We start from the raw sequence: 23,973 nt of genomic DNA, 5'->3' as shown, positions 1-23,973 counted from the left end.
GGGTGGTTGCTGGGCCAGAGACGGTGGGAATCATGGCTGCTGACGGGGTGCAGGAGCAGGTTTTAAAGCTGCAATCTCGCTTGTCAGAGACTCAGGAACCCAAGAAGGTAAAGAATCACCCGTCTCTGCACTTTTAAATCACCTCGGCGTTTCGAGATGGGGCTACATCTCAAGGAACGGGCTAAATAAATCTTACTACATTTGACTAACACCTGGGAAACCAGTGATCGATCTATTGAATAATGCAATCAGATCATTGGGGAACCAGGGGTCAGGCCAAGGGTCCTACGCCTGGACGTTTATCTTTTATGTGAGGTGTTAATGAGCTTGTTTTATTATTTTTTAATTGTATTCGATTTCTGTTTTATATTAACGAATAATATGCGTGTGTAAGAATTTCTACTCTGTAGTATGGGAAAGTGATGACATTGCACTCTTTGAACATCTGAAGAACCCCGATTAATTATTTTAAACTTACTGGCCAGATTTATTTTTAAGAGAATTTAAAGGCTTTGATGTCACTTTGACTTTAAATATTATACTTGATTTTGTATTACAAACCATCCAGACTTTTTGTGGAATTCAAAATAATTTTTGGAAATGGGGTTAAGTGATGGCCAGTGGCTAGTGTAAATGTATGAAATGATGCTGGCAGATAATTTTGAAACCTTGCTGCATTTATGGTTCTCAAAGCAATATAGGTTGTGTATAAAGGAAGTGGTGTGGATAAATAGTACTTTGTTTTGGTGTGGAGCTTCCTCTCTTAAACTTGTTGATTGGCTGAATTCTGCTAATCTGTTTTGTATTGAATTATTAGATGTTATATAATGCTGCCAGTTGTTCAGTCATAATTGCAAGCAAACAGGTACACCTTAATTTGCTAGGCAATTCTGTCCAGCCTCCTGTGTTTTACTCTGTAAACTTGAGGGTCATCCAAAAGTCTGCATATGCCCTAACTCTCACCAAGTGCCATTCACCCATTGCCTCTCTGCTTGCTGACCTGCAATGACTTCTGGTTAAACAATACCTTGACTTTCAAAATCTTATGCTTGTTTTCCCCCATAACCTGGTCCTTTCCTATCTCTCTCATCTCCTTCAGCCCCATAACCCTCAGAAATTCCTGCTTCCTGAGTACCCTTATTTTCATTCACTACTGTTAGTTTTGTACTTTTAACTTTGGGATTCCCTCTCTAAATCTCTCTACTTCTATTTCTTCCTTTTAAGATGCTCCTTAAAATGGCCGTAATTGACCAAGTATTTGGTCAACTGTCCTAATATCTCCTTTGTAGCTTGGTGTCGTATTTTGTTCTATAATACCTCTGCAAAGTGCCTTGGAATGTTTTATTACGTTAAAGGTGCTATATAAATACAAGTTTTTGTAAATGGCTATTGTGCTTTGGTTGTAAAAAAATTAGAGACTGGTGTTTTAAAAGCAGCTTGCCATAGTTGGATCTGTCTGAGATGTGGCAGAGCATGAAGCTTTTTAAAGATAAATTTAATTTCTTAAGATCTATGCTGTGGTAAATGTTACAATAGATTTTCATTGCACCTTCAGTTTGGATTTTCTGTCGTTTCTATTTGTCAGAAATTGCAGACTAAAACCTCCTTTGAAGTTACCTTGTTTGATTCAAGTCGGGCTTACTTAGATGTATTATTCTATGCTTAGCTTTATGACGTAATATGTCCTAACAAGAAGTACAAACTGCAATCTGATGCAGATTGGCATTATAAGACCTACTTTGCCACTAGATACTGTAAAATAGGGCATAAAAATCAAATTGGCCCTGGATCAGTTTAAACTAAACTGAATTTAGTTTGCCATTTAAAGGGTAACATTTTATCGCAATTGCATTGGTGCTTCTGCTCAGTCTTAATCCCACTGCTGTGTTGGACAGCTGGCAAACCTGGAGTCAAAAGGTACTTTCTGAATTTCTAAGATGTCTGTATCTAAGCTCAAAATCAGCTGGCCATTTTGAAGAAGTACCAACAATTTGTAAAGGGCCTTGAACCATTACAGTTTCATACAAGAAAATTTAATGGTTGCTTAATTGTGATTTTTATGGGCCCTGGGAGTAACTTTGTCATTTTCATATATCTTGGCTGTCCACCTGTCCTGTCCCTGAGAAAAGCTAAGTGAGCCTTCTTTTGTACCAATTTAATAACACAGTGACTTGCAAGACCACTTCAAAAAACAGTTAATCATCACATATTTATGTTTTTATGACAATCTGATAACTTTGTAATTTATTGTTTTTTTTTACTGATTTCAGTTTTTTTAAACGGAATTATTTTTGAACTCATTCTCAGTTTAGGTAGACCAGTAACATTGTCACTACCCCACTGTACCCATGGTAGACATTGTAGGTTTGACTCTGAGTTGGTGCATAGCTGCAGTTCAAACGACATGGAGACTAAATGTTTTCTACAAAGTGAGAAGGCAACATGGTTTATTGGTACCAATGAATGCCATACCAAGATTTTGAGGAGGAAAAAAATTGGTGTATTTATAAATTCTGTAATTTAGAACATTTTAACAGTTTTTTACATTACAAAGTATCCTGTCAAGAGTTTTAACTTCTGTTCTGATGAAAGGTCATTGACCTGAAACATTAACTCTGTTCTCGCTCCACTGATGCTACCTGACCTGCTGTTTCTGTTTTTAGTCTTAGAATGTTAACATTGTTTGTTTCCTCTTTTATTATTGGATACTTTCTAAATATAAATGATCAAAAGTTATCCACTTGTGAATACTTGTTCACAAGGGACCTTTCAGCAGCTGTGTCCCTGGGACTTCTGATTGAAGAATTACCGTTCCCTATTTAGTCTGTATAGGTGAAGTCTTGATAAACATCTACTTGGTCTAAGCATAAAATACCTTTGCATTAGTGCACCCACTCCAGTTTTATGTGGGGTTTCTTCTTGGAAAATTGATGATTTTTCCAAAATGTAATAGAATAATATGTACAGACAACTGGATAACTAGGAGGAAATTGCAAGTTGGCGTACAGTCAGGGTTCAGATGACGCACTCCTTCTGATCCCAAATCACATCATCACTTCTCACTTCCACAGCAGTTATCTTTGCACAACCTATGACTTTTTGTTTTGAAATGCAAGGTTGTGTTATTATTTCCTGTCTGCAAAAATCATGGTTTCTTAGTTTATTCTGAGTATAGGCACCTCTTGAACCTAAATGATATAAGCAGTAATTCCTCTTGACCAAGTTGGGTAATCAGTTACTATGAAGGATTCAGTAGGTTCAACCCCTTGGCCGCAACTGTTTCTTTTTTAAAAATTCACTTACGGGATGTGGGCGTTGCCAGCTGGGCCATCATTTATTGTCCATCCCTACCTGCCCTCAGAGGGCATTTAAGAGTCAACCACATTGGTTTGGGTCTGGAGTCACATGCAGGCCAGACCAAGTAAGGTTGGCAGATTTCGTTCCCTAAAAGACATGAGTGAACCAGATGGGTTTTTACAATAATTGACAATGGTTTCATCATTAGATTTTTAATTCCAGATTTTTTATTGAACTCAAATTTCACCATCTGCCGTGGTGAACCTGGGTTCCCAGATCTTGCTCTGGGTCTCTGGAGTACTAGTCCAGTGACAATACCACTATGCCACTGCCTCCCCGTTGAGCTAGTTGACATGATTGGTGGTGATTTGGGTACTATAGTCTTAGCATCTGTATACTAGGAAAGGGGAACTCTCCATGTTCCTGCTCTGATTGCCATCCAGGGCTGTCTCCTGGAGATACATATGTTGAATTGGCTGAATGTGTTCTCCAGTTGAATAGCCTGTTGACACACTCTGGGCATGTATGAAAAGAATGATTATTTGGTGACCAGTGCTTGTGGAACAATACCCAAAAAATAGTCAATGTCTCCAGGGAGAGAGTGTTGATGAAAAACTTAGGCAAACCTAAGATCATGCTGCAATGTGCCATTCTGTTCCTTTCTCTTTCATGTGCTTATCTAGCTTCCTAAATGCATCTGCGCTACTTGCCTCAAGTTCTGCATTCTCACTACTCTCTGGGTAAGGAAATTTCTTCTGAATTCCCTTTTAGATTTATTAGCAACTATCTTGTATTCATTGCTTCTAGATTTAGTTTCCCTTGCAAGTGGAAACATCTTCTCTACTCTTATCAAACCCTTTCATAATCCTAAGGGCCTCTATCAGGTTACCCGTTTCTCTTTGAGAAAGCAGCAGCAGTCTATTCAGTCTTTCCCAATCAGTATGATATCTCAGTTCTAGTATCATCCTGTGTAAATCCTTTTGACACCTTCTCTAGTGCCGCTGTATCTTAAATAATATTGGGGCCAGAACTGTGTACATTATTTGTGTGGTCAGACTAATGTTCTGCATGAAGTTAACATAACTTCCCCACTTAACTGTTGTTCTAGAAATGAACATCAGAGATTTGGTTGCAATTTTTAGTAATTTGTTTACCTGTTCACTAGTTGACTTTCTCATCTATCCTATTAAGACACTTGTTTTCCAAGAGGTATGTGGCCTGTTCATTTTTCTAACCAAAATGCAACATTTCACACTTGCCTATCTTGAAATTAATTTTCAGTTAAATGCTCATTCCGCAAGCTAATTAATGTTTATTTGTGCAATGTTATAACCTTCCTTAGTATTAATGATACTCCCCAATTTAGTGTCATACACAAATTGAGTCCAAATTGTTTATATAGATGGTGGACAACAATGGTCCAACACAGATCCTTGTGGAACACCACTTTTTGCTGGTCTGAGTAACTGCCTTCAACTCCTAGATTCTCTGCCAGTAAGTGTGTGCGAGCAGCCTTATCCTCAATTCTTCAGCTTTATTCCTTGTTTATTTATGCATTAATTGAGTTCAATGCCTCTCACACTGGGGAGTCACAGGAATAATGCTTTATATCACTGTGTCAATATGCTCATAACCAGGTTTCCTTTGTCAAACCTTTTAAATGATCACAATGTCTTGCTGTTTCAAATTGAAGTGCCTGTAGGCTTTCCCATTTGAAATAGGAATTGCTTTGAGACTTCATGTGGAATGATAATCTAAGCTGTAGAATTCTTGTTGGTTTGTTAATTCTCTGAATCACAGTGCAGAAGGAGGCCATTTAGCCCATTGTGTCAGTACCAGCTCTCCGAGTGAGCATTTCACTTCCTGCTATTCCCTACCCTTTCCCCCTAACTCTGCACTTTCTTCCTTTATAGAAAGCAATCTAATTCACTTCTGAAAGCCTCAATTGAACCTGCCTCCATACACACTCAGGCAGTGCATCCCAGACCCCAATCACTTGGTGTCTGAAAATATTTTCCCTCGTGTTACTTTTTCTTCTTTTGCCAATTACTTTAAATTTGTGCCTTCTCGTTCTCAATCCTTTCATGGATTGGAAGATTTTCCCAATCTGCTCTGTCGAGACTCCTCATAATTTTCAATACCTCTAACAAATCTCCTCACAGCATTCTCTTCTCCAAGTGAAACAGTCACAATTTCTCCAATCTATATCCATAACTGAAGTTTCTCACTCCTGAAACTATTATCATGAATCTTTTCTGCACTCTCTCTAATACCTTTGCATCTTTCCTAAAGTGCGGCACCAAGAACTGAACGTATTACTCTAATTGAGGTTGAACTAATGTCTTATATATATATATATCCTCCAGCCTGAAAAACACCCATTAGCCACTTCCTGTCATAATTTTGCTGCTGTCCCTTTTAGTCCATGAGCGATAACTTTGCTGAAAAATCTGCTGCGGGTCACTGTATGGATGCATTTTGTCAGTCCATGCACACCATATCCATAGCATTGCTGTCATCAACTCTCCCTGTTAACATAGAACAGTACAGCACAGAACAGGCCCTTCGGCCCACGATGTTGTGCCGAGCTTTATCTGAAATCAAGCTATCCCACTCCCTATCATCCTGGTGTGCTCCATGTGCCTATCCAATAACCGCTTAAGTGTTCCTAAAGTGTCTGACTCCACTATCACTGCAGGCAGTCCATTCCACACCCCAACCACTCTCTGCGTAAAGAACCTACTACCTCTGATATCCTTCCTATATCTCCCAACATGAACCCAATAGTTATGCCCCCTTGTAATAGCTCCATCCACCCGAGGAAATAGTCTTTGAACGTTCACTCTATCTATCCCCTTCATCATTTTATAAACCTCTATTAAGTGTCCCCTCAGCCTCCTCCGCTCCAGAGAGAACAGCCCTAGCTCCCTCAACCTTTCCTCATAAGACCTACCCGCCAAACCAGGCAGCGTCCTGGTAAATCTCCTCTGCACTCTTTCCAGCACTTCCACATCCTCCTTATAGTGAGGTGACCTGAACTGCACACAATATTCCAAATGTGGTCTCACCAAGGTCCTGTACAGTTGCAGCATAACCCCATGGCTCTTAAACTCCAACCCCCTGTTAATAAAAGCTAACATACTATAGGCCTTCTTCACAGCTCTATCCACTTGAGTGGCAACCTTTAGAGATCTGTGGATATGGACCCCAAGATCTCTCTGTTCCTCCACAGTCTTCAGAACCCTACCTTTGACCCTGTAATCCACATTTAACATTTGTTAACTCTGCAAAATACTCAGCAGGTTAGTTAAACATGATTTTTCCTTGCGAAATGGACGTTGGCTGTCCTTAATTAATCTGTATTTGTCCATGTGACTATGAATTTTGTCCTGAATTATTGTTTCTAGAAGTTTCTCCACCACTGTAGCTAAACTGATTGGCTTGTAATTGCTGGGGTTAGCTTTACATCCCTCCATTACCAGTTGTAGAGGAGCCCTTATTTTTCCTGGGAGTGTACCTTGGGTACTCTGCAGAAAGAAGTTTAACAACACCAGGTTAAAGTCCAACAGGTTTATTTGGTAGCAAAACCACACAAGCTTTTGGAGCTCCAAGCCCCTTCTTTAGGTGAGTGGGAATTCTGTTCACAAACAGGGCATATAAAGACACAGACTCAATTTACATGAATAATGGTTGGAATGCGAATACTTACAACGAATCAAGTCTTTAAGAAACAAAACAACGTGAGTGGAAAGAGCATCAAGACAGGCTAAAAAGATGTGTATTGTCTCCAGACAAGACAGCCAGTGAAACTCCGCAGGTCCAGGCAAGCTGTGGGGGTTACAAATAGTGTGACATGAACCCAATATCCCGGTTGAGGCCATCCTCGTGTGTGCGGAACTTGGCTATCAGCTTCTGCTCAGCGACTCTGCGCTGTCGTGTGTCGTGAAGGCCGCCTTGGAGAACGCTTACCCGAATATCAGAGGCCGAATGCCCGTGACCGCTGAAGTGCTCCCCAACAGGAAGAGAACAGTCTTGCCTGGTGATTGTCGAGTGGTGTTCATTCATCCGTTGTCGCAGCGTCTGCATAGTTTCCCCAATGTACCATGCCTCGGGACATCCTTTCCTGTAGCGTATCAGGTAGACAAGGTAGGCCGAGTTGCAAGAGTATGTACCGTGTACCTGGTGGATGGTGTTCTCACGTGAGATGATGGCATCTGTGTCGATGATCCGGCACGTCTTGCAGAGGTTGCTGTGGCAGGGTTGTGTGGTGTCGTGGTTACTGTTCCCCTGAAGGCTGGGTAGTTTGCTGCGGACAATGGTCTGTTTGAGGTTGTGCGGTTGTTTGAAGGCAAGAAGTAGGGGTGTGGGGATGGCCTTGGCGAGATGTTCGTCTTCATCAATGACATGTTGAAGGCTCTGGAAGAGATGCCGTAGCTTCTCCGCTCTGGGGAAGTACTGGACGACGAAGGGTACTCTGTCCACTGTGTCCCGTGTTTGTCTTCTGGGGAGGTCGGTGTGGTTTTTTGCTGTGGCGCGTTGGAACTGTTGATCAATGAGTCGAGCGCTATATCCTGTTCTTATGAGGGCATCTTTCAGCGTCTGGAGGTGTCTGTTGCGATCCTCCTCATCCAAGCAGATCCTGTGTATATGGAGGGCTTGTCCGTAGGGGATGGCTTCTTTAACATGTTTAGGGTGGAAGCTGGAGAAGTGGAGCATTGTGAGGTTATCCGTAGGCTTGCGGTACAGTGAGGTGCTGAGGTGACCGTCCTTAATGGAGATGCGTGTGTCCAAGAATGCAACCGATTCCGGAGAGTAGTCCATGGTGAGTCTGATGGTGGGATGGAACTTGTTGATGTCATCATAGAGTTGTTTCAATGATTGTTCACCATGAGTCCAAAGGAAGAAAATGTCATCAATGTATCTAGTGTATAGCATCGGTTGAAGGTCCCGTGCAGTGAAGAAGTCTTGTTCGAACCTGTGCATGAAGATGTTGGCATATTGAGGTGCGAATTTGGTCCCCATGGCTGTTCCGTGTGTATGGATGAAGAACTGGTTGTTGAAGGTGAAGATATTGTGATCCAGGATGAAGCGGATGAGATGTAAAATTGCATCTGGAAACTGGCAGTTGTCGGTGCTGAGCACTGAGTCCGTTGCAGCAATGCCATCGTCATGGGGGATGCTGGTGTAGAGGGCCGAGACATCCATTGTGACGAGGAGTGCTCCTGGTTCAACTGTTCCATGTGTGCCGAGTTTCTGTAGGAAGTCCATAGTGTCGCGACAAAAGCTGGGGGTTCTTTGGGTTTCAGGATGCCCTCGACATAGCCGGGGAGGTTCTCGCACAGGGTCCCATTGCCCGATACAATGGGACGGCCGGGTGTGTTTGCCTTGTGTATCTTCGGGAGGCAGTAGAGATCTCCAACGCGGGGAGTACAGCACGGGGATGGGAGCACGGAGGGTGCTCTGAAGGTCCAGATCAAAGGTCTTGATCCGAGTGTTGAGTTGACGGGTGTGTTCTTTGGTCGGATCTGTGGGTAACTGTCTGTAGTGTTCCTCATTTTTTAGTTGTCGGTACACTTCTTTGCAATAATCCGTTCTGTTCAATATGACGATGGCCCCTCCTTTGTCTGCTGGTTTGATGACCATGTTGCGGTCGGTCTTGAGAGCGTGGATGGCGTTGCGTTGTGCTTGGGTGATGTTCGGGGCTGTCTTGTGAGTGTGGCTGATGAGTTTGGCGTTGACGCACCTCCTGACCGCTTGGGCATACATGTCAAGTCGAGGGCAGCGGCCTTCCGGAGGAGTCCAATTCGACTCTTTCCTCTTCGGATGCACTGCGGATCTCTCTGTCGGCTGTTCCGGTTCATTGGCTGTCTCATTGTGTTCGCTGTTGGCCTCTTGGGGTTTGTGGAAGAACTCCCTCAGCCTCATTTGCCTGATGAATTCCTCACCTCTTTGGCACCTCACTGTACCGCAAGCCCACGGATAACCTCATGATGCTCCACTTCTCCAGCTTCCACCCTAAACATGTTAAAGAAGCCATCCCCTACGGACAAGCCCTCCGTATACACAGGATCTGCTCAGATGAGGAGGATCGCAACAGACACCTCCAGACGCTGAAAGATGTCCTCATAAGAACAGGATATAGCGCTCGACTCATTGATCAACAGTTCCAACGCGCCACAGCGAAAAACCACACCGACCTCCTCAGAAGACAAACACGGGACACAGTGGACAGAGTACCCTTCGTCGTCCAGTACTTCCCCAGAGCGGAGAAGCTACGGCATCTCCGGAGCCTTCAACATGTCATTGATGAAGACGAACATCTCGCCAAGACCATCCCCACACCCCCACTTCTTGCCTTCAAACAACCGCACAACCTCAAACAGACCATTGTCCGCAGCAAACTACCCAGCCTTCAGGAGGACAGTGACCACGACACCACACAACCCTGCCACAGCAACCTCTGCAAGATGTGCCGGATCATCGACACAGATGCCATCATCTCACGTGAGAACACCATCCACCAGGTACACGGTACATACTCTTGCAACTTGGCCAACGTTGTCTACCTGATACGCTGCAGGAAAGGATGTCCCGAGGCATGGTACATTGGGGAAACTATGCAGACGCTGCGACAATGGATGAATGAACACCACTCGACAATCACCAGGCAAGACTGTTCTCTTCCTGTTGGGGAGCACTTCAGCGGTCACGGGCATTCGGCCTCTGATATTCGGGTAAGCGTTCTCCAAGGCGGCCTTCACGACACACGACAGCGCAGAGTCGCTGAGCAGAAGCTGATAGCCAAGTTCCGCACACACGAGGATGGCCTCAACCGGGATATTGGGTTCATGTCACACTATTTGTAACCCCCACAGCTTGCCTGGACCTGCAGAGTTTCACTGGCTGTCTTGTCTGGAGACAATACACATCTTTTTAGCCTGTCTTGATGCTCTCTCCACTCACGTTGTTTGTATCTTAAAGACTTGATTAGCTGTAAGTATTTGCATTCCAACCATTATTCATGTAAATTGAGTCTGTGTCTTTATATGCCGTGTTTGTGAACAGAATTCCCACTCGCCTAAAGAAGGGGCTTGGAGCTCCGAAAGCTTGTGTGGCTTTTGCTACCAAATAAACCTGTTGGACTCTGTGTTTACCCCAGTCCAACGCCGGCATCTCCACATCATGACTACTCTGCAGAAAAGCAGTGAACAGCTATGTTAAGCCTTGGGTTGAGTGATCAAACCAAATGCTCCTCTCTTCTAGTTTGTTGGCAAGTAGTTCTAGGTGGTTGAAACAAAAATAGAAAATGCTGGAGAAACTCAGCAGGCCTGACAACATCTGTGGAAAGTGAATAGAGCCAACGTTTCGAGTCTGGATGACCCTTTCAGAGCTGTTTTTGTTTCGGGTTCCAGCATCTACAGTCGTGTGCCTTTAGTTTTAGGTAGTTAGTCAGTAGACCTAATTTATAGCATTACATGAGCGAAAGTATCCATTCCTCCCTACCGTGCTGTAGAATTATCAATGTCCACTTGACGAGAAGGCAAAGTGATAGGTTATCAGGGGGGAGGTGCTATCCCACTGTTCTTGGCCTATTGTGAAGTGTTACAGAAAGTACATTTGGCTTTTCGCTTGATTTAGTAAATCAATTAGAAATCCCAAGACCTTGGGAGCAAATCCTTCTAAAAAGCAAATCTGGTTTTAAACTTGTAATGGCATCAGGTGTACAATTATGAGAGAGACTGCATATTTTCACTAAATTTTGTACAACTTGCTTTTCTTTAATGTTTTCTGGGTATTTTTGCAGTGTGCAGTATTTTGTGAACAGAGGATGTCTTCTGTCAATTAATGATGTACTGAGTTTTCTGCTTTTGGTGCTGTGGTTGTCTTGACACCCTTTAGAGGAGAGAAGTTACTGACATCGGGAAATATGCCCTGGCTTCCACGTTCTCAATATTGTAAAAAAAACATAAGCATGTGTGTTGGGTGATCTCTTGTTTTAGTTCCATGGCTGCTTTTACAATCCCAGGGTGGTCCAAAGCATTGTATAGCTGTTCAAGTACTTTTTGAAGTGCAGGCACCGATGTAATGTGGGAAATGCAACCCCCAATTTGTGCGCAGCAAACACCCACAGACAGCAATGTGATAATGACCAGATAATCTGTGTTTTTATTAAAGATTGTGGATTGAGGGATAAATGGTGGCCAGGACAATTTGAAATTGAATTGGGGTCAAATTTTGAAGATAAGCTTACTCTTATTTCTGAGGTGATCAATCAGAATCTTTCTTTGTGCGCTGTTTACAAAAAATAATTCTATGATATTTTCCATTCCCTGTGGTTTGATTGTGGTGATGGTTACTTGTACTCAGTTTCTTGTGGAGTTCATGATGTTCAGCCCCATTTGAAGCAACAATATGTTGTGCTTTAAACAGTTCAATTTCATTACAATGGGACATTTTTTCTGTTGTCCGTTCATGGGCATTGCTGGCTAGGTCGACGTTTATGGTCCAACGCTAATTGTCCTTGAGAAGGTGGTGGTGCGCTGCCATTTTTTGAACTGTTGTAGGAGCAGCCACAGTCCTGTTAGGAAGGGAGTTCCAGGATTTTGATGCAGTGACGGTGAAGGAAATGTCATGTTAAGGGAGATTCAGAAGCAAGTTGTAAGATTGTAATTCTGAATGTGTGTTTTGTGGGCAGCACTATTTTACTATTCTAAAAGGCAAAATATTTTGTTTTAAAACTTACTAATGTTAGATACCACATTTCTGTGTAAGTTGAGATACCACAGATGCTCGTTGCCTCCGATATAAACAGATTATCAGTGAATCTTTATTACTCAATATTAAATACAACCCACTTATGATGAGGCAGTAGTGCCCCAAGTGCTTTTCTTTTTGCTTTGCATGGTAACTCATAGGGCTTATTTCTTGTTTTTTATTTTCCAAATTTTTGAAGATTTGATTTCTCCCTCCACCCTTCACTGGGATCTAGTTGATGCCTCGGAGCTTGCTTTAGCCAATCATGTTGACATTTTTAACAATCCGTATCAAGCTGTGCACTGACTGAGTAACAAGATTGCGAACCTCCCTTGCTCCCTTCCTCCCCACTGCATCTCCCCTTCCCTCTTCCCTTTTCATAGAGTCCTGCTTTTGAAAAATAGACCACCTAGTGAACTCAGTAAGTCTTGTACTCTGAGGAGCAGGTGTGATCCTGACAGGCAGCTCATTCTGTGCATGATAAATTTAATACACAGATCATGTATAATAAGCAGACTATAGCCATGCTTTATTGTTAATGCTTAAGTCACTGGACATAATGTTTGTTCTGACTGTACAGAGTTCCTGTTTATTCAGCAAAGGATAGTGTTGTATTCTCAATAGTTGTCTCATCTGCTCCATCTTGTAATTGATTTGTTTGTATTCCTTTGGAGCTTAATAGTATATTGAAATATTTTAATTACTGACACATGTTCAAAAAATATTCTTTGTTTTATGAGCTTGATATTATGATCAAGCATTTTATATTCAAGGCCTTTGGTAGCCTGACTATTAGACGCTGCTGTTGAAATTTCAGGAACAGTAAACCCACGCAATGTAGCAACAGAACACTTCTGCTTTTGGGGATGGGCAGAGGGGAGAGTAATTGGCTGAAGCAAGGTTACCATTGTGTCCCACACGTTTGGGATCTATTTTCAACTCTGCTCAGCTTGATGGAATAAAATCCTTCTATCACTTGTTTGACAGTATAAATTTTATTATAATGTACTTTGTAAATTTATTATTTACTCAGGAGATTCCAAGTACAGTAGATGGCAATCTCCGCTTAATGGCCTGTTGATATCTTCCTACATTTTGTTTCCCTGTGGCTAAGTTTCTCCCATTACAATACAGCTGTGATTAGAAATTGACTGTAAAGGGAATAGCAGTTATGAACCTGATTAATTTTTCTTGGAAAGAAAACAGAAACTGCTGGAAATAGCCAGCATGTCATAGCAGCATCTGTGGAGAGAAACAGAATTAATGTTTCAGGTCTGTGACCTTTAATCTGATCATCCTTTTTAACAGACTTGGTGTACTTGTTACTAATGCCAGAGGTTGACCAGTTAGAGATCCTTTTGATTTCATTTTGTCAAATTTCTCCTTTCCAGTTTTTCCTTGTTAAAGCCAAGCCAAGTCAAGTTGTAACCATATTCCCATGCCCTACTGAGAGGGTGTGACCTCCACAGATTGGATACTGTTCATTTGTCAGCCCTCCATTGCCCTCTGTCATTTTCCCCTCAAATTGCTGAAGCTGTATCTAACAAACCCTATTACCTTTTAAAAGTTTATTTATTTTTGTCACAAGTCGGCTTACACTAACACTGCAATGAAGTTACTGTGAAAATCCCCTGGTCGTCACACTCCGGTGCCTGTTCGGGTACACTGAGGGAGAACTTAGCACGGCCAATGCACCTAATCAGCACGTTTTTCGGACTGTGGTAGGAAACTGGAGCACCCGGAGGAAACACAGGGAGAGCGTGCAGACTCTGCACCGACAGTAACCCAAGCTGGGAATTGAGCCCAGATCCCTGGTGCTGTGAGGCAGCAGTGCTAACCACTGTGCCGCTGTATCTGGAGAATCTTGAGTGTAAATGTTATTTGTTACTGGGTTCTGAACTTGAACTTCACATTATAGTGCTGTACTATACGTACTTGGATGTTCTATGTTGTTAATATTTAATCCCTTGTCAATAATTAAATTGGTTTTATGTTCTCAAAACGTTAACCAAAATGCATTGAATCCCCAGTTCTTAGTGTTTAACAGTTTTACACTGGTATATGTTGTTTGTTATCATTATTTTCCTCTTCATTCCCATGCTATTATCATAGAAATCATAGAATAGAAATCATAGAATCCCTACAGTGCAGAAAGAGGCCATTCGGCCCATCGAGTCTGCACCGACCACAATCCCACCCAGGCCCTATCCCCATATCCCTACATATTTACCCGCTAATCCCTCTAACCTACGCATCCCGGGACACTAAGGGGCAATTTAGCATGGAGTGTGGGAGGAAACCGGAGCACCCAGAGGAAACCCACACAGACACGGGGAGAATGTGCAAACTCCACACAGACAGTGACCCAAGCCGGGAATCGAACCCAGGCCCCTGGAGCTGTGAAACAGCAGTGCTGACCACTGTGCTACCATGCCGCCCCAAGGTATTCTGATGGTATTAATTGCCTTATGGTCAAATATAACTTCTATGTATATGTCTAGGCTTAGGCTGTTAGATGGGGTTATTATAATTGAGCTAGATACTTTGCTAACCTGCTTCGTTAATGGTTTGCACTGAAAATTGCACATTTCTGTGCAACCTTCAATTCTTTTTGTCATTTTAAATTTGTGCTCTCTTATTACAATGCTTATTGACCTGTCTAAACAATATTTTTCTAGTATACCTTGTCATAACCATAATCTTAAAAATCTTTATCAGGTCACCTTGTTAGCTCTCATGAAAAATGTTCTATTTCTCAAGTCTTCATAAAAGTGGCCTCCCTCTTGCTAGCTTGGGTACAGGAGCTCAGTAAGAAATCTGCTATCTTGAGTTATGGTATGACATGTATTCACCTATTGCTATTTTGACTGTTCCATCTTGGCTGTTTTCTGTCATTTTACACACACTTCCTGTCCTTAATGCCCTATTGATGAGTGGTTTCTGGCGTTAGCAGTGAGTTTCATATCTTGCTATCAACAGCCTTTAATTTTTTCCACAGAACAAAGACCGTTCTGTTCTTGATTTGCTATGTAGATAGAACATGATTATGAAGTACTTACTTGGTTATGGCTTTTCATCGACATTAATAATCCCTTGACTAGGATGCGAGTAATTGGAAGTGATTGGAAGAGATGTGTTTTGTTTAAACACTAGTTAGCTGGTTTCAACTGGTACACTGTTTTTTGAACACAGCCTTTCTTAGTGAAAAGCAATATGCGGCCATGTGCTGTGTAAAAAAAAAAAATGCAGTAATTCTATAAATTTAAGCTGCTGTCTTTCAGTAGCACACAAGGAGCTGGGCCCTTGATGAACAGTGCTGGGAATGTATAAGCTGCTGTGTTTTCTCAAAAATCTTTATACTACTGCAAAATGATTGGGAAATCTACTACAGGCACAGGGTATTCTGTTACAGACCAGGCTTTTTGCCCCCAATTCCTTTCTTTCATGTGATCAGCTTGGTAACAGTTTCCATAGGTAAATCATCTCAATGTCCAATAGAGAACCTTGCATATTGATAAGCATCCAAGATGCTCAATCCACCCATGTTCCCTGAATTCAGATGACAGAAAGTAGAATGTTAATGCATTACACAGCCAAAGCTACGGTCAAGATTGATTGAACAGACAAAATGATTTGTAAAAAGGTAGACAAAGTGCTGTGCAACAGTCAGCAATTTAAAGTATCCATCATGGCAGCTGTTTTAAAAGTCAGTAGTTCTATCAGCTGAGTCTCTGATACATGAACACTTTTTTTTAGTGGGGTTTTACCTCTGTCTGCAATGGTTGGTATGTTGAAATGATAAACTGAAGATTGCTGTATTTTGTAAGAATATTTTCTCTTTGAGATAAAAATAGAAGAAATCAGATTACCAAACTGTTAACAGTTTTAATACGTTTATAATGAATCGGCCTAGAAATTTGTTATAGCCAGATAATCCAAGGAACAGCCTGCTTTCTTCCCCTGCAGAAGATTAATGTGATGTCATGGTAATGAGCAGCACAATAGTTTTTTTGATTTTTAAAAAGGCTCCATATTCCTCAGCTATTGATCTTGCGGAATAGTCTGTAATCCCGAGTCCAATCTTCTTTGCTCCAAAATTTCAGTGTCATCTCTCCAGCTTGTGGGTCGAGGATTAGTGTGCGTGAATTGTGGAAGCGATTATGATTCCTGTCATCCCAATGGAATGGTTTGCTCCTGATATGGATCTACTCATGAGCAACAAATTCTCTCTCTCTCTTGTTTGCAATACTGTTCCTTCAGGGTGATTGTTCACCATACAGACACTTGCGCCAGCAACAACAAAGGTCAAGAGCTTCCACAAGCATGACGATAGCAAATTGCATTTTTATCCACTCTATTCCGGAGGGATCCAAGTAGCGGGATCCATATATCAAAATGTATTCTCAAGCTGTGAATCAAAGTGTCATTAAGTATGCTTTTCAGTTTCTATTCAGCTTCTAAAATCCATTTTGGACCTGACTTACTGCCATTTTAAAAAAAGATACACAAACGATTCGCCCCTAAAAGGACAAAGAAATCCATTTAGCGGTTCTCTTGCACACTTTTGAAATAAGCACATGATTATTTGAAAAATATAGTTTGCATTTTGAAAAACAATGTTTGCAACTTTGTAGCTTATTTAAGGTCATCTACCACCAATTTGTTGCAAAAAGTGGAAGACGCTACTAATCTGTGCTAAAATCAGAATTTTACAATTGGAATAGCTCAACCCATGTGCGTGCTGTGCCTTGACTTTCCTTGCCTTGTATTCCTAATCCAATGGTTCCCAAACTTTTTTCACTGGGCCGCACTTTCAGAATAAAAATTTGCTCGCGCCACACCAAATTTTTTATTGAATAAGAAATACATTCAAAAACAAAAAAAACCAACTCCTAGCAGTGCTTGATTCATAACATAGAACACAACTACTTTATAATATGATCATGGGACATCCAGAAAGTATGAAACAATGCTTGTTTAAACCATGTTTAAATGTTTCTTTGATTGTCCTTGAATCTTCCCGCCACACTTGCCATCCTCTCTCGCCGCACCAGTGTGGCCGCACCCGTTGGGAACCACTGTCCTAATCCAATTTGCCCTGTCAGTGGGTGGTGTTGAGCAGAGACCTCTCCCATAGGATGGGATGAACTATGCCTCTCTCTCTCTTTCCCTCTGCCAGGATATGTATGTTAGTTGAAAATTTAATCGAGGGATTTGTGAAGAGAATAAAAATAAATAAAATCACCCTTTTTTGACTGAAATTGGGCAATGAATTTACAGTGGTATAGACAAAGAATTTCCTGGATTATATTATTTAATCAGAACTATGTGGATTAATGATTAGGTCTTATGTATAACTGGGCAGCAGCAAAAGGTTAACATGATGTTGCAAATATCAATGGCAGTGACATATAAATGAAAATTTAGACTTCTATTTTAAATGTATAGCATACTCAACAAGAATTTGTTTTACCATTATTACCATTTCCAATGTTTCAAGGTTCAACATGATATTGAGTCTCGAGGCTTAGCTGTTTCTTGACACAAACATTACAAGATGATTTTCTACATTAATGGTGTTACATAATTTCAATATTTAGTTTGTAACATTGCTTGTGTATTTGATGTGTTTTTATTTTGAATACTATTGTATTTATTCACATTGTATTTGACCCTGCAACTTTTTAGTAAGGGGAATGAATAAGAAATGTTTTTGGCCATTGAATTCTGCAGCAAAGTTTGGTAATGCTTAGAATTAGGTTTGCATCCAATTCAATAATCTGTGCACTGCTGTTGGGACATATACTACTATTTTAATGCGCTAATTATTTCATGTGGTTTTTGTTGAAACTTTAAAAAAAAAACTCAACAGCATGGAAGGATGGGTGAATTGTGTCTGTTTGTCACCCTTAAGATGATATGAGTGTCAGGTGGTTGCTATTTTTGCCGTTTAGGCAACTGTGCCATGTCAGAGTGGCTGTTTATAACTGGCATCAGCAACTACTCAGTGTGAGATTCCCATAGATGGAAACTGATGTCAGTGCAAGTTCAGCCATTCCAAAGTTCACTGCAGGAACATCAGCAGCTTGCCATATATGGTACCAGAGCAGCTGTGCTTTTGCCCTGTTGTAGTTTCTACACAATCTCCTTGCGGCAGCATGTGGGCTCACCTGCAACACGCAAACAACTCTTGAAGCATTTGGTCACCCAACCTGGACAAGTCAAAGTATTTTCTTTATGATTGTGTGGGCCTTGACGCAATGGTAGCATTCATGCCTCTTGTTCAGAATGTTGTGGATTCAAATCCCACTCAGGAAACTTGAGCACATCAGTGTGATACTGAAGATAAAATATACCATGACACTACGCAAAAAAGAACAGGGTAGGTATCATCAACATTTAGTCCTGCAACAACCTCCCCCCTTCTTCCGGCACCATGCCCTAAGCGGGCATTGGCGATCAGGAACTTCCGTTGTATTGGTTCACAACTATCCTTGGCAAAAACATTGCAGCAGTTTGCCATTGCCTCTTGCAGAATGGCTAGTCAGGAAAGGCTTACTGCCTTCCATCAGGCATTTTAGAAGTATTTACAGGCTGATAATCAACCTGTTTGGCCACATTATGAACGCATTTTCTGTGGCCATCAAGTCCTGAAGTGAGACCTGAACCCGGAGCCCAGACATAGGGACGCTACCCACTGTGCCACAAGACCTCCCTGACTCTGCAACCACTGTCACTAAAAATAAGATTATCAGGTCATTCATGGAATCCCCACAGTGCAAAAGGAGGCCATTCGGCCTATCAAGTCTGCATCGACTCTCCAAAGAATATCTTATAAGGGAATAATTGGCACCCATTGAATGTGCCCAACATAAGATGACTACCATCCATGGAATCATATCCAGCATCCCCTCCCTCCATCATGAGGTCAGAAGTGGGGATGTTCAATGAATTGCACAGTGTTCCATACCATTCACAATGCCTCCTATACTGAAGTAGTTCATGCCTGCTTGCAGCAAGAGGTGGACAACATTCAGACATAGGCTGGTAAAGTGGTTAGTAATATTGTACCACACAAGTGCCAAGCAATAACCATCTCAAACAAGAGAGAATCTAACCATTGCCCCTTGACATTCAATGGCATTACTATCACTGAATTCCCCACCATCAGCACTCTTGGGATTACTGTTGACCTGAAACTGAACTGGACCAGCCATATAAATACTGTGGCTACAAGAGTAGGTCAGAGGCTGGAATTCTGCAGGGGGTAACTTGCCTCTGACTGTCCAATGTCTGTCCATTGTCAGCAAAACACAAGTCAGGAGTATGTTGGAATGTTTTCCAAATACCTGGATGAGTGGAGCTCCAACAGTACTCGAGAAGCCCAATATCATACAAAACAAATCAGCCTGTTTCTTTGGCACCCAATCCATCACTTTAAACGTTCAATCCCTCCATCACCGGTGTGCAATGGCCACAGCCTGTACTATCTACAAGATGCACTGCAGCAACTTGCTAAGTCTCCTTCAATAGGACGTTCCAATCAGTGAGGTCCTTGATTATGCTGGCTGCTTTTCCAAGGCAGTGGGAAGTGTAGACAGAGTCAGTGGATGGGAGGCTGGTTTGCGTGATGGACTACATTCGCAACCCTTTGTAGTTCCTTATGGTCTTGGTCAGAGCCTGAGCCATACCAAGCTGTGATACATTTTGGAAAGGATGCTTTCTATGCATCTATAAAAATTGGTGAGAGTCGTAGCGGACATGCTGAATTTCTTTAGCTCCTGAGAAAGTAGAGGTGTTGGTGGGCTTTCTTAACTATAGTGTTGGTGTGGAGAGACCAGGACAGATTGTTGGTGATCTGGGTACCTAGAAACTTGAAGCTTTCAACCATTTTCACTTCATCCCTGTGATGCAGACACGGGGCATGTCCTCCACTACGCTTCCTGAAGTCGATGAATATTTCCATTTTACTGACATTGAGGGAGAGATTATTGTCATCACACCATTTCACCAGATTCTCTATCTTTTTGTAGAATATCTGTGAGATACTGTTATTAAGATGCCACTTTTGGAGGAGCAGGTTACCTTGGACAGCAGCTTTCCAATTTCCATGTTTGACTGTGCAACTGCAATCACTGGATATTGTTTTCACATTTTAATAAATTATCTTCATGGCTAATTTGAGCGTAAACTCTGGCCCACTGGCTTGAGTCCTTTTACACACTTACATTGCAGCACTTCTAAACTCTTCTGCGAATGAAAGTAATTCCTGGGAGGTGATTTAATTTTTCAGTTCTTTAGTTTAAAGTCTCAACCGGCCGAGATTCTTGCAGAGCAGGCAAAATGAGCTGTGCTCTGTGGAATTCTTAAGCCAGGAAAATTGTCTGGTAATAACCCTTCATTCCATCTTCTGCTTAGTGATTCCCCACAGCAGCATGGCTGAAGGTTATACCTAGTTAAGTGGAGGATCTGCCTATTCCTACCACTTAGCCCTTTGTTGCTCCATAATGCAACATAATCATGCTAACCATTTTATTTAAACGATTAGTCTGTGGAATAAGTGTGCTACTCAGCAGGGTTTACGCAAGCATGTTTGTGCAAAGAGTGCTGTAAATAAAAATAAATAACTTGCAATTATATCGCACCTTTGACGGCCTCTGGATGTTCCAAATCAATTTTTGAAATTTAGCCACTGTTGTATTAGAGGCGCAGCAGCCAATTTGCACACAGCAAGGTCCCACAAACAGCAATACGATTAATCTTTTTTAGTGATTTAAGGGATACATATTGGAAAGGACACCGAGGGGAAAACTACCCTGCAGTTCTTGCAATAAAATGTTTTTATTCATTCAAGGGGTGCGTGTGTTGTGGCATGGGATCCTTCATCAGAGAAGCCTCATGGGGCCTCAATTTAAAATCTCATCCAGAAGATGACACCTCTGACAATGCAGCAGTCTCTCAGTCTGCCACTGAAATGACTGTGTTTGAGACTGTAGAATAGGAATTGAATGGGCTGTCCCAGAGTGAGAGCTCTCTACCAGTGAGCCACAGCTGATGCCTAATGAAATGTTTTTGTTTAGGTATCTATAAATAGGTGTAGACACACTGTTAATATTACAGGGATGAATAATACATCCAGAAATAACACTCCGAATTTTGTCACCTTTAATGCCCTATGATTTGAGAAATATTTTATTTGTCTTGTGTATTTGGTTATCTTTGGTGTTAAATTTTTCTGTGCTTTTAAAACACAGGGAGATTTTAAAAGAAATCTACAACAAAACTTTTATTTGCTCACTAAAATGACTACACTGTTTTAGAGTAGAATCATTTGTTTGTATTCCTGTTGTTTTTTAAAAAAAAATTCAGATTTGCAATTCTGATTTTTTTGTTCCAAATGTAGTTTCCAAAACAAATAGCAAAGCATCCTGATGGTGTAGTCACTCCAGACTGGTGTATGTACAATGGGCATTTGTGTAAAGTCCTAGGAGGCTTCAGCTCCTTACAGCACCTAGCAACAACATGAAAATGAGGGAAATAGACACATTTGACATTAGTCACATTTGTCAGCAGTCCCACAGTTTTCTCTGTTGTTTACCAGCTTGTTTTCAAACTTTACTGTCTCATCTACACTGCGCTGAGCTTTTTTTTTGTGGTATATTTTGATAGTAGAATCAAATTATAGGAATACGTAGATATGTGGTGTATGGAAAATAGAACACTGAGGGTTAATGTTTTCAACTTTTGTTTTGGATTAGATCCTGAAGACCTTGAAGCGTTTGAATGAACTTCCAATCACTGTGGATATTTTAGCAGTAAGTTATGATCTTTTCACTTTCCTGATTTTTGAGTGGGTGGAAGAGGTAATGGTGATGGCTTACGGAGCAGGAGACGATGTTGGTCACAAAGCGAGCTCCAATCCAATTTAGCATTCGACAATTATAATTTGTATGATAGAAATAACTCACTGTTCCATCCTTTGCTCTGGAAGCTGATCAGTGGATCTTTGTTCTTACAACCACTTGTGCAAATGTAAAATAATTTTTCCAGAATTTCTGCAAGTAAATGGAACTGCTCTGGTAGGTTAAAAGCAATGGCCTGGACTTTGCAGTTACTGGCAGCAGTAAGGTATTCACTATTCATCTTGCTGATAGCTGCTTACAAAGTGTTTGAGCAGAGACTTTCTTTAGTGTAGAGCTACTGGACAAGTACTCCATATCATTCCTTGCATTGATTTCAGCTTCGAGTCTATCAGAAAGGTTCTGTTATAGTGCAGTTTGTGGAGGAATTACTATCTCTGACAATAGACTTTTGCATTTTATTTACATGTGCAGACATTGCAAGTCGCTATCCAGTTTACTCCATAATAGCCTGATTGTTATTCCTGTTGCAAAATCCGAGCTATTCTATTAGTGTTTAAATAAAAAAACCTGCAGGAAAGATGTAGCTGGTTAAATGTAATGAGGGGACTAACATACTTCAGAGGAAGACTTGCTGCTTTATGAAAAAAAACAAAGGTATTTATTAAGAAAAATACAATTTTTAATTTTTCTACTGAACATTTGTATCTATCTGTCTAGAGACAAATGGCGAAACTATTCAAAATAAACGCATCAATGACTCTGCCCCTCTTTGCTTATTTAATAAGGAGGCTTTGACAATATAACATGACATATAATATTGTGTATATGATTTTTAAAGAAATGTTAATGTGGCAATTCATTAATTATAAGCAACAAGAACTGTAATTGTCAGTTATAGTGTTTAAATTTGCAATCTCCATCTTTATTTTGACATGGTAGAATTAATAAAATCTCCAAATTATTATTGCATATATAGAGTTTGTGATGTCTAATGAAAAGCTTACTGTGGCTGTCATGATCACGATTTTTCTTTTTCTTTCCAGTTTTCTCAGCTAGCTTGAACATAGAACATAGAACAGTACAGCACAGTACAGGCCCTTCGGCCCTCGATGTTGTGCCGAGCTTTGTCCGAAACCAAGATCAAGCTATCCCACTCCCTATCATTCTGGTGTGCTCCATGTGCCTATCCAATAACCGCTTGAAAGTTCCTAAAGTGTCCGACTCCACTATCATAGCAGGCAGTCCATTCCACACCACTCTGAGTAAAGCACCTACTTCGGGCATCCCCCCCTATATCTCCCACCATGAACCTTATAGTTATGCCCCCTAGTAACATTCACCCGAGGAAATAGTCTCTGAACGTCCAATCTATCTATCCCCTTTATCATCTTTTAAACCTCTATTAAGTCGCCTCTCATCCTCCTCTGCTCTAAAGAGAAAAGCCCTAGCTCCCTCAACTTTTCCTCATAAGACCTACCCTCCAAACCAGGCAGCATCCTGGTAAATCTCCTCTGCACTCTCTCCAATGCTTCTACATCCTTCTGATAGTGAGGTGACCAAAACTGCACGCAATATTCCAAATGTGGTCTCCCAAGGTCCTGTACAGTTGCAGCATAACCCCACGCTCTTAAACTCCAACCCCCTGTTAATAAACGCTAACACACTATAGGCCGCCTTCACGGCTCTATCCACTTGAGTGGCAACCTTCAGAGATCTGTGGATATGAACCCCAAGATCTCTCTGTTCCTCCACACTCCTCAGAACCCTGCCGTTGACCCTGTAATCCGCATTCAAATTTGTCCTCCCAAAATGAATCATCTCGCACTTATCAGTGTTAAACTCCATCTGCCATTTTTCTGCCCAGCTCTGCATCCTGTCAATGTCTCTTTGCAGCCTACAACAGCCCTCCACCTCATCCACTACTCCACCAATCTTGGTGTCATCAGCAAATTTACTGACCCACCCTTCAGCCCCCTCCTCCAAGTCATTGATAAAAATCACAAATAGCAGAGGACCCAGCACTGATCCCTGTGGTACACCGCTGGTGACTGGTCTCCAG

The 23,973-nt window shown here is 41.5% G+C and overlaps 2 protein-coding genes across 4 annotated transcripts in view; both read left to right on the top strand.

Annotated features, from left to right (window-relative positions):
• The window catches only part of eloa (elongin A), a 55,381-nt gene continuing 31,408 nt past the window's right edge, over nucleotides 1-23,973 (top strand). For 2 of the 3 annotated variants that reach the window (XM_078237871.1, XM_078237870.1), the window contains exons 1-2: nucleotides 1-107; nucleotides 21,810-21,866. In XM_078237871.1, coding sequence (XP_078093997.1) covers nucleotides 33-107; nucleotides 21,810-21,866 — 132 coding nt within the window. In that variant the 5' untranslated portion in view covers nucleotides 1-32. Of the gene's footprint in view, nucleotides 108-21,809; nucleotides 21,867-22,385; nucleotides 22,569-22,957; nucleotides 23,083-23,973 lie in introns of all 3 variants that reach the window. The other variant, XM_078237868.1, reaches the window with a different exon arrangement.
• The window catches only part of gale (UDP-galactose-4-epimerase), an 87,059-nt gene continuing 63,158 nt past the window's right edge, over nucleotides 73-23,973 (top strand). The window contains exon 1 of the mRNA XM_078237878.1: nucleotides 73-107. The gene's annotated coding sequence lies outside the window, so the exon portion shown is untranslated. The remainder of the gene's footprint in view (nucleotides 108-23,973) is intronic.

The sequence above is a fragment of the Mustelus asterias genome, chromosome 21, assembly GCF_964213995.1.
Source record: "Mustelus asterias chromosome 21, sMusAst1.hap1.1, whole genome shotgun sequence".
Taxonomy (NCBI): Eukaryota; Metazoa; Chordata; class Chondrichthyes; order Carcharhiniformes; family Triakidae; genus Mustelus; species Mustelus asterias.
This window is presented reverse-complemented; position numbering and strand designations above follow the sequence as displayed.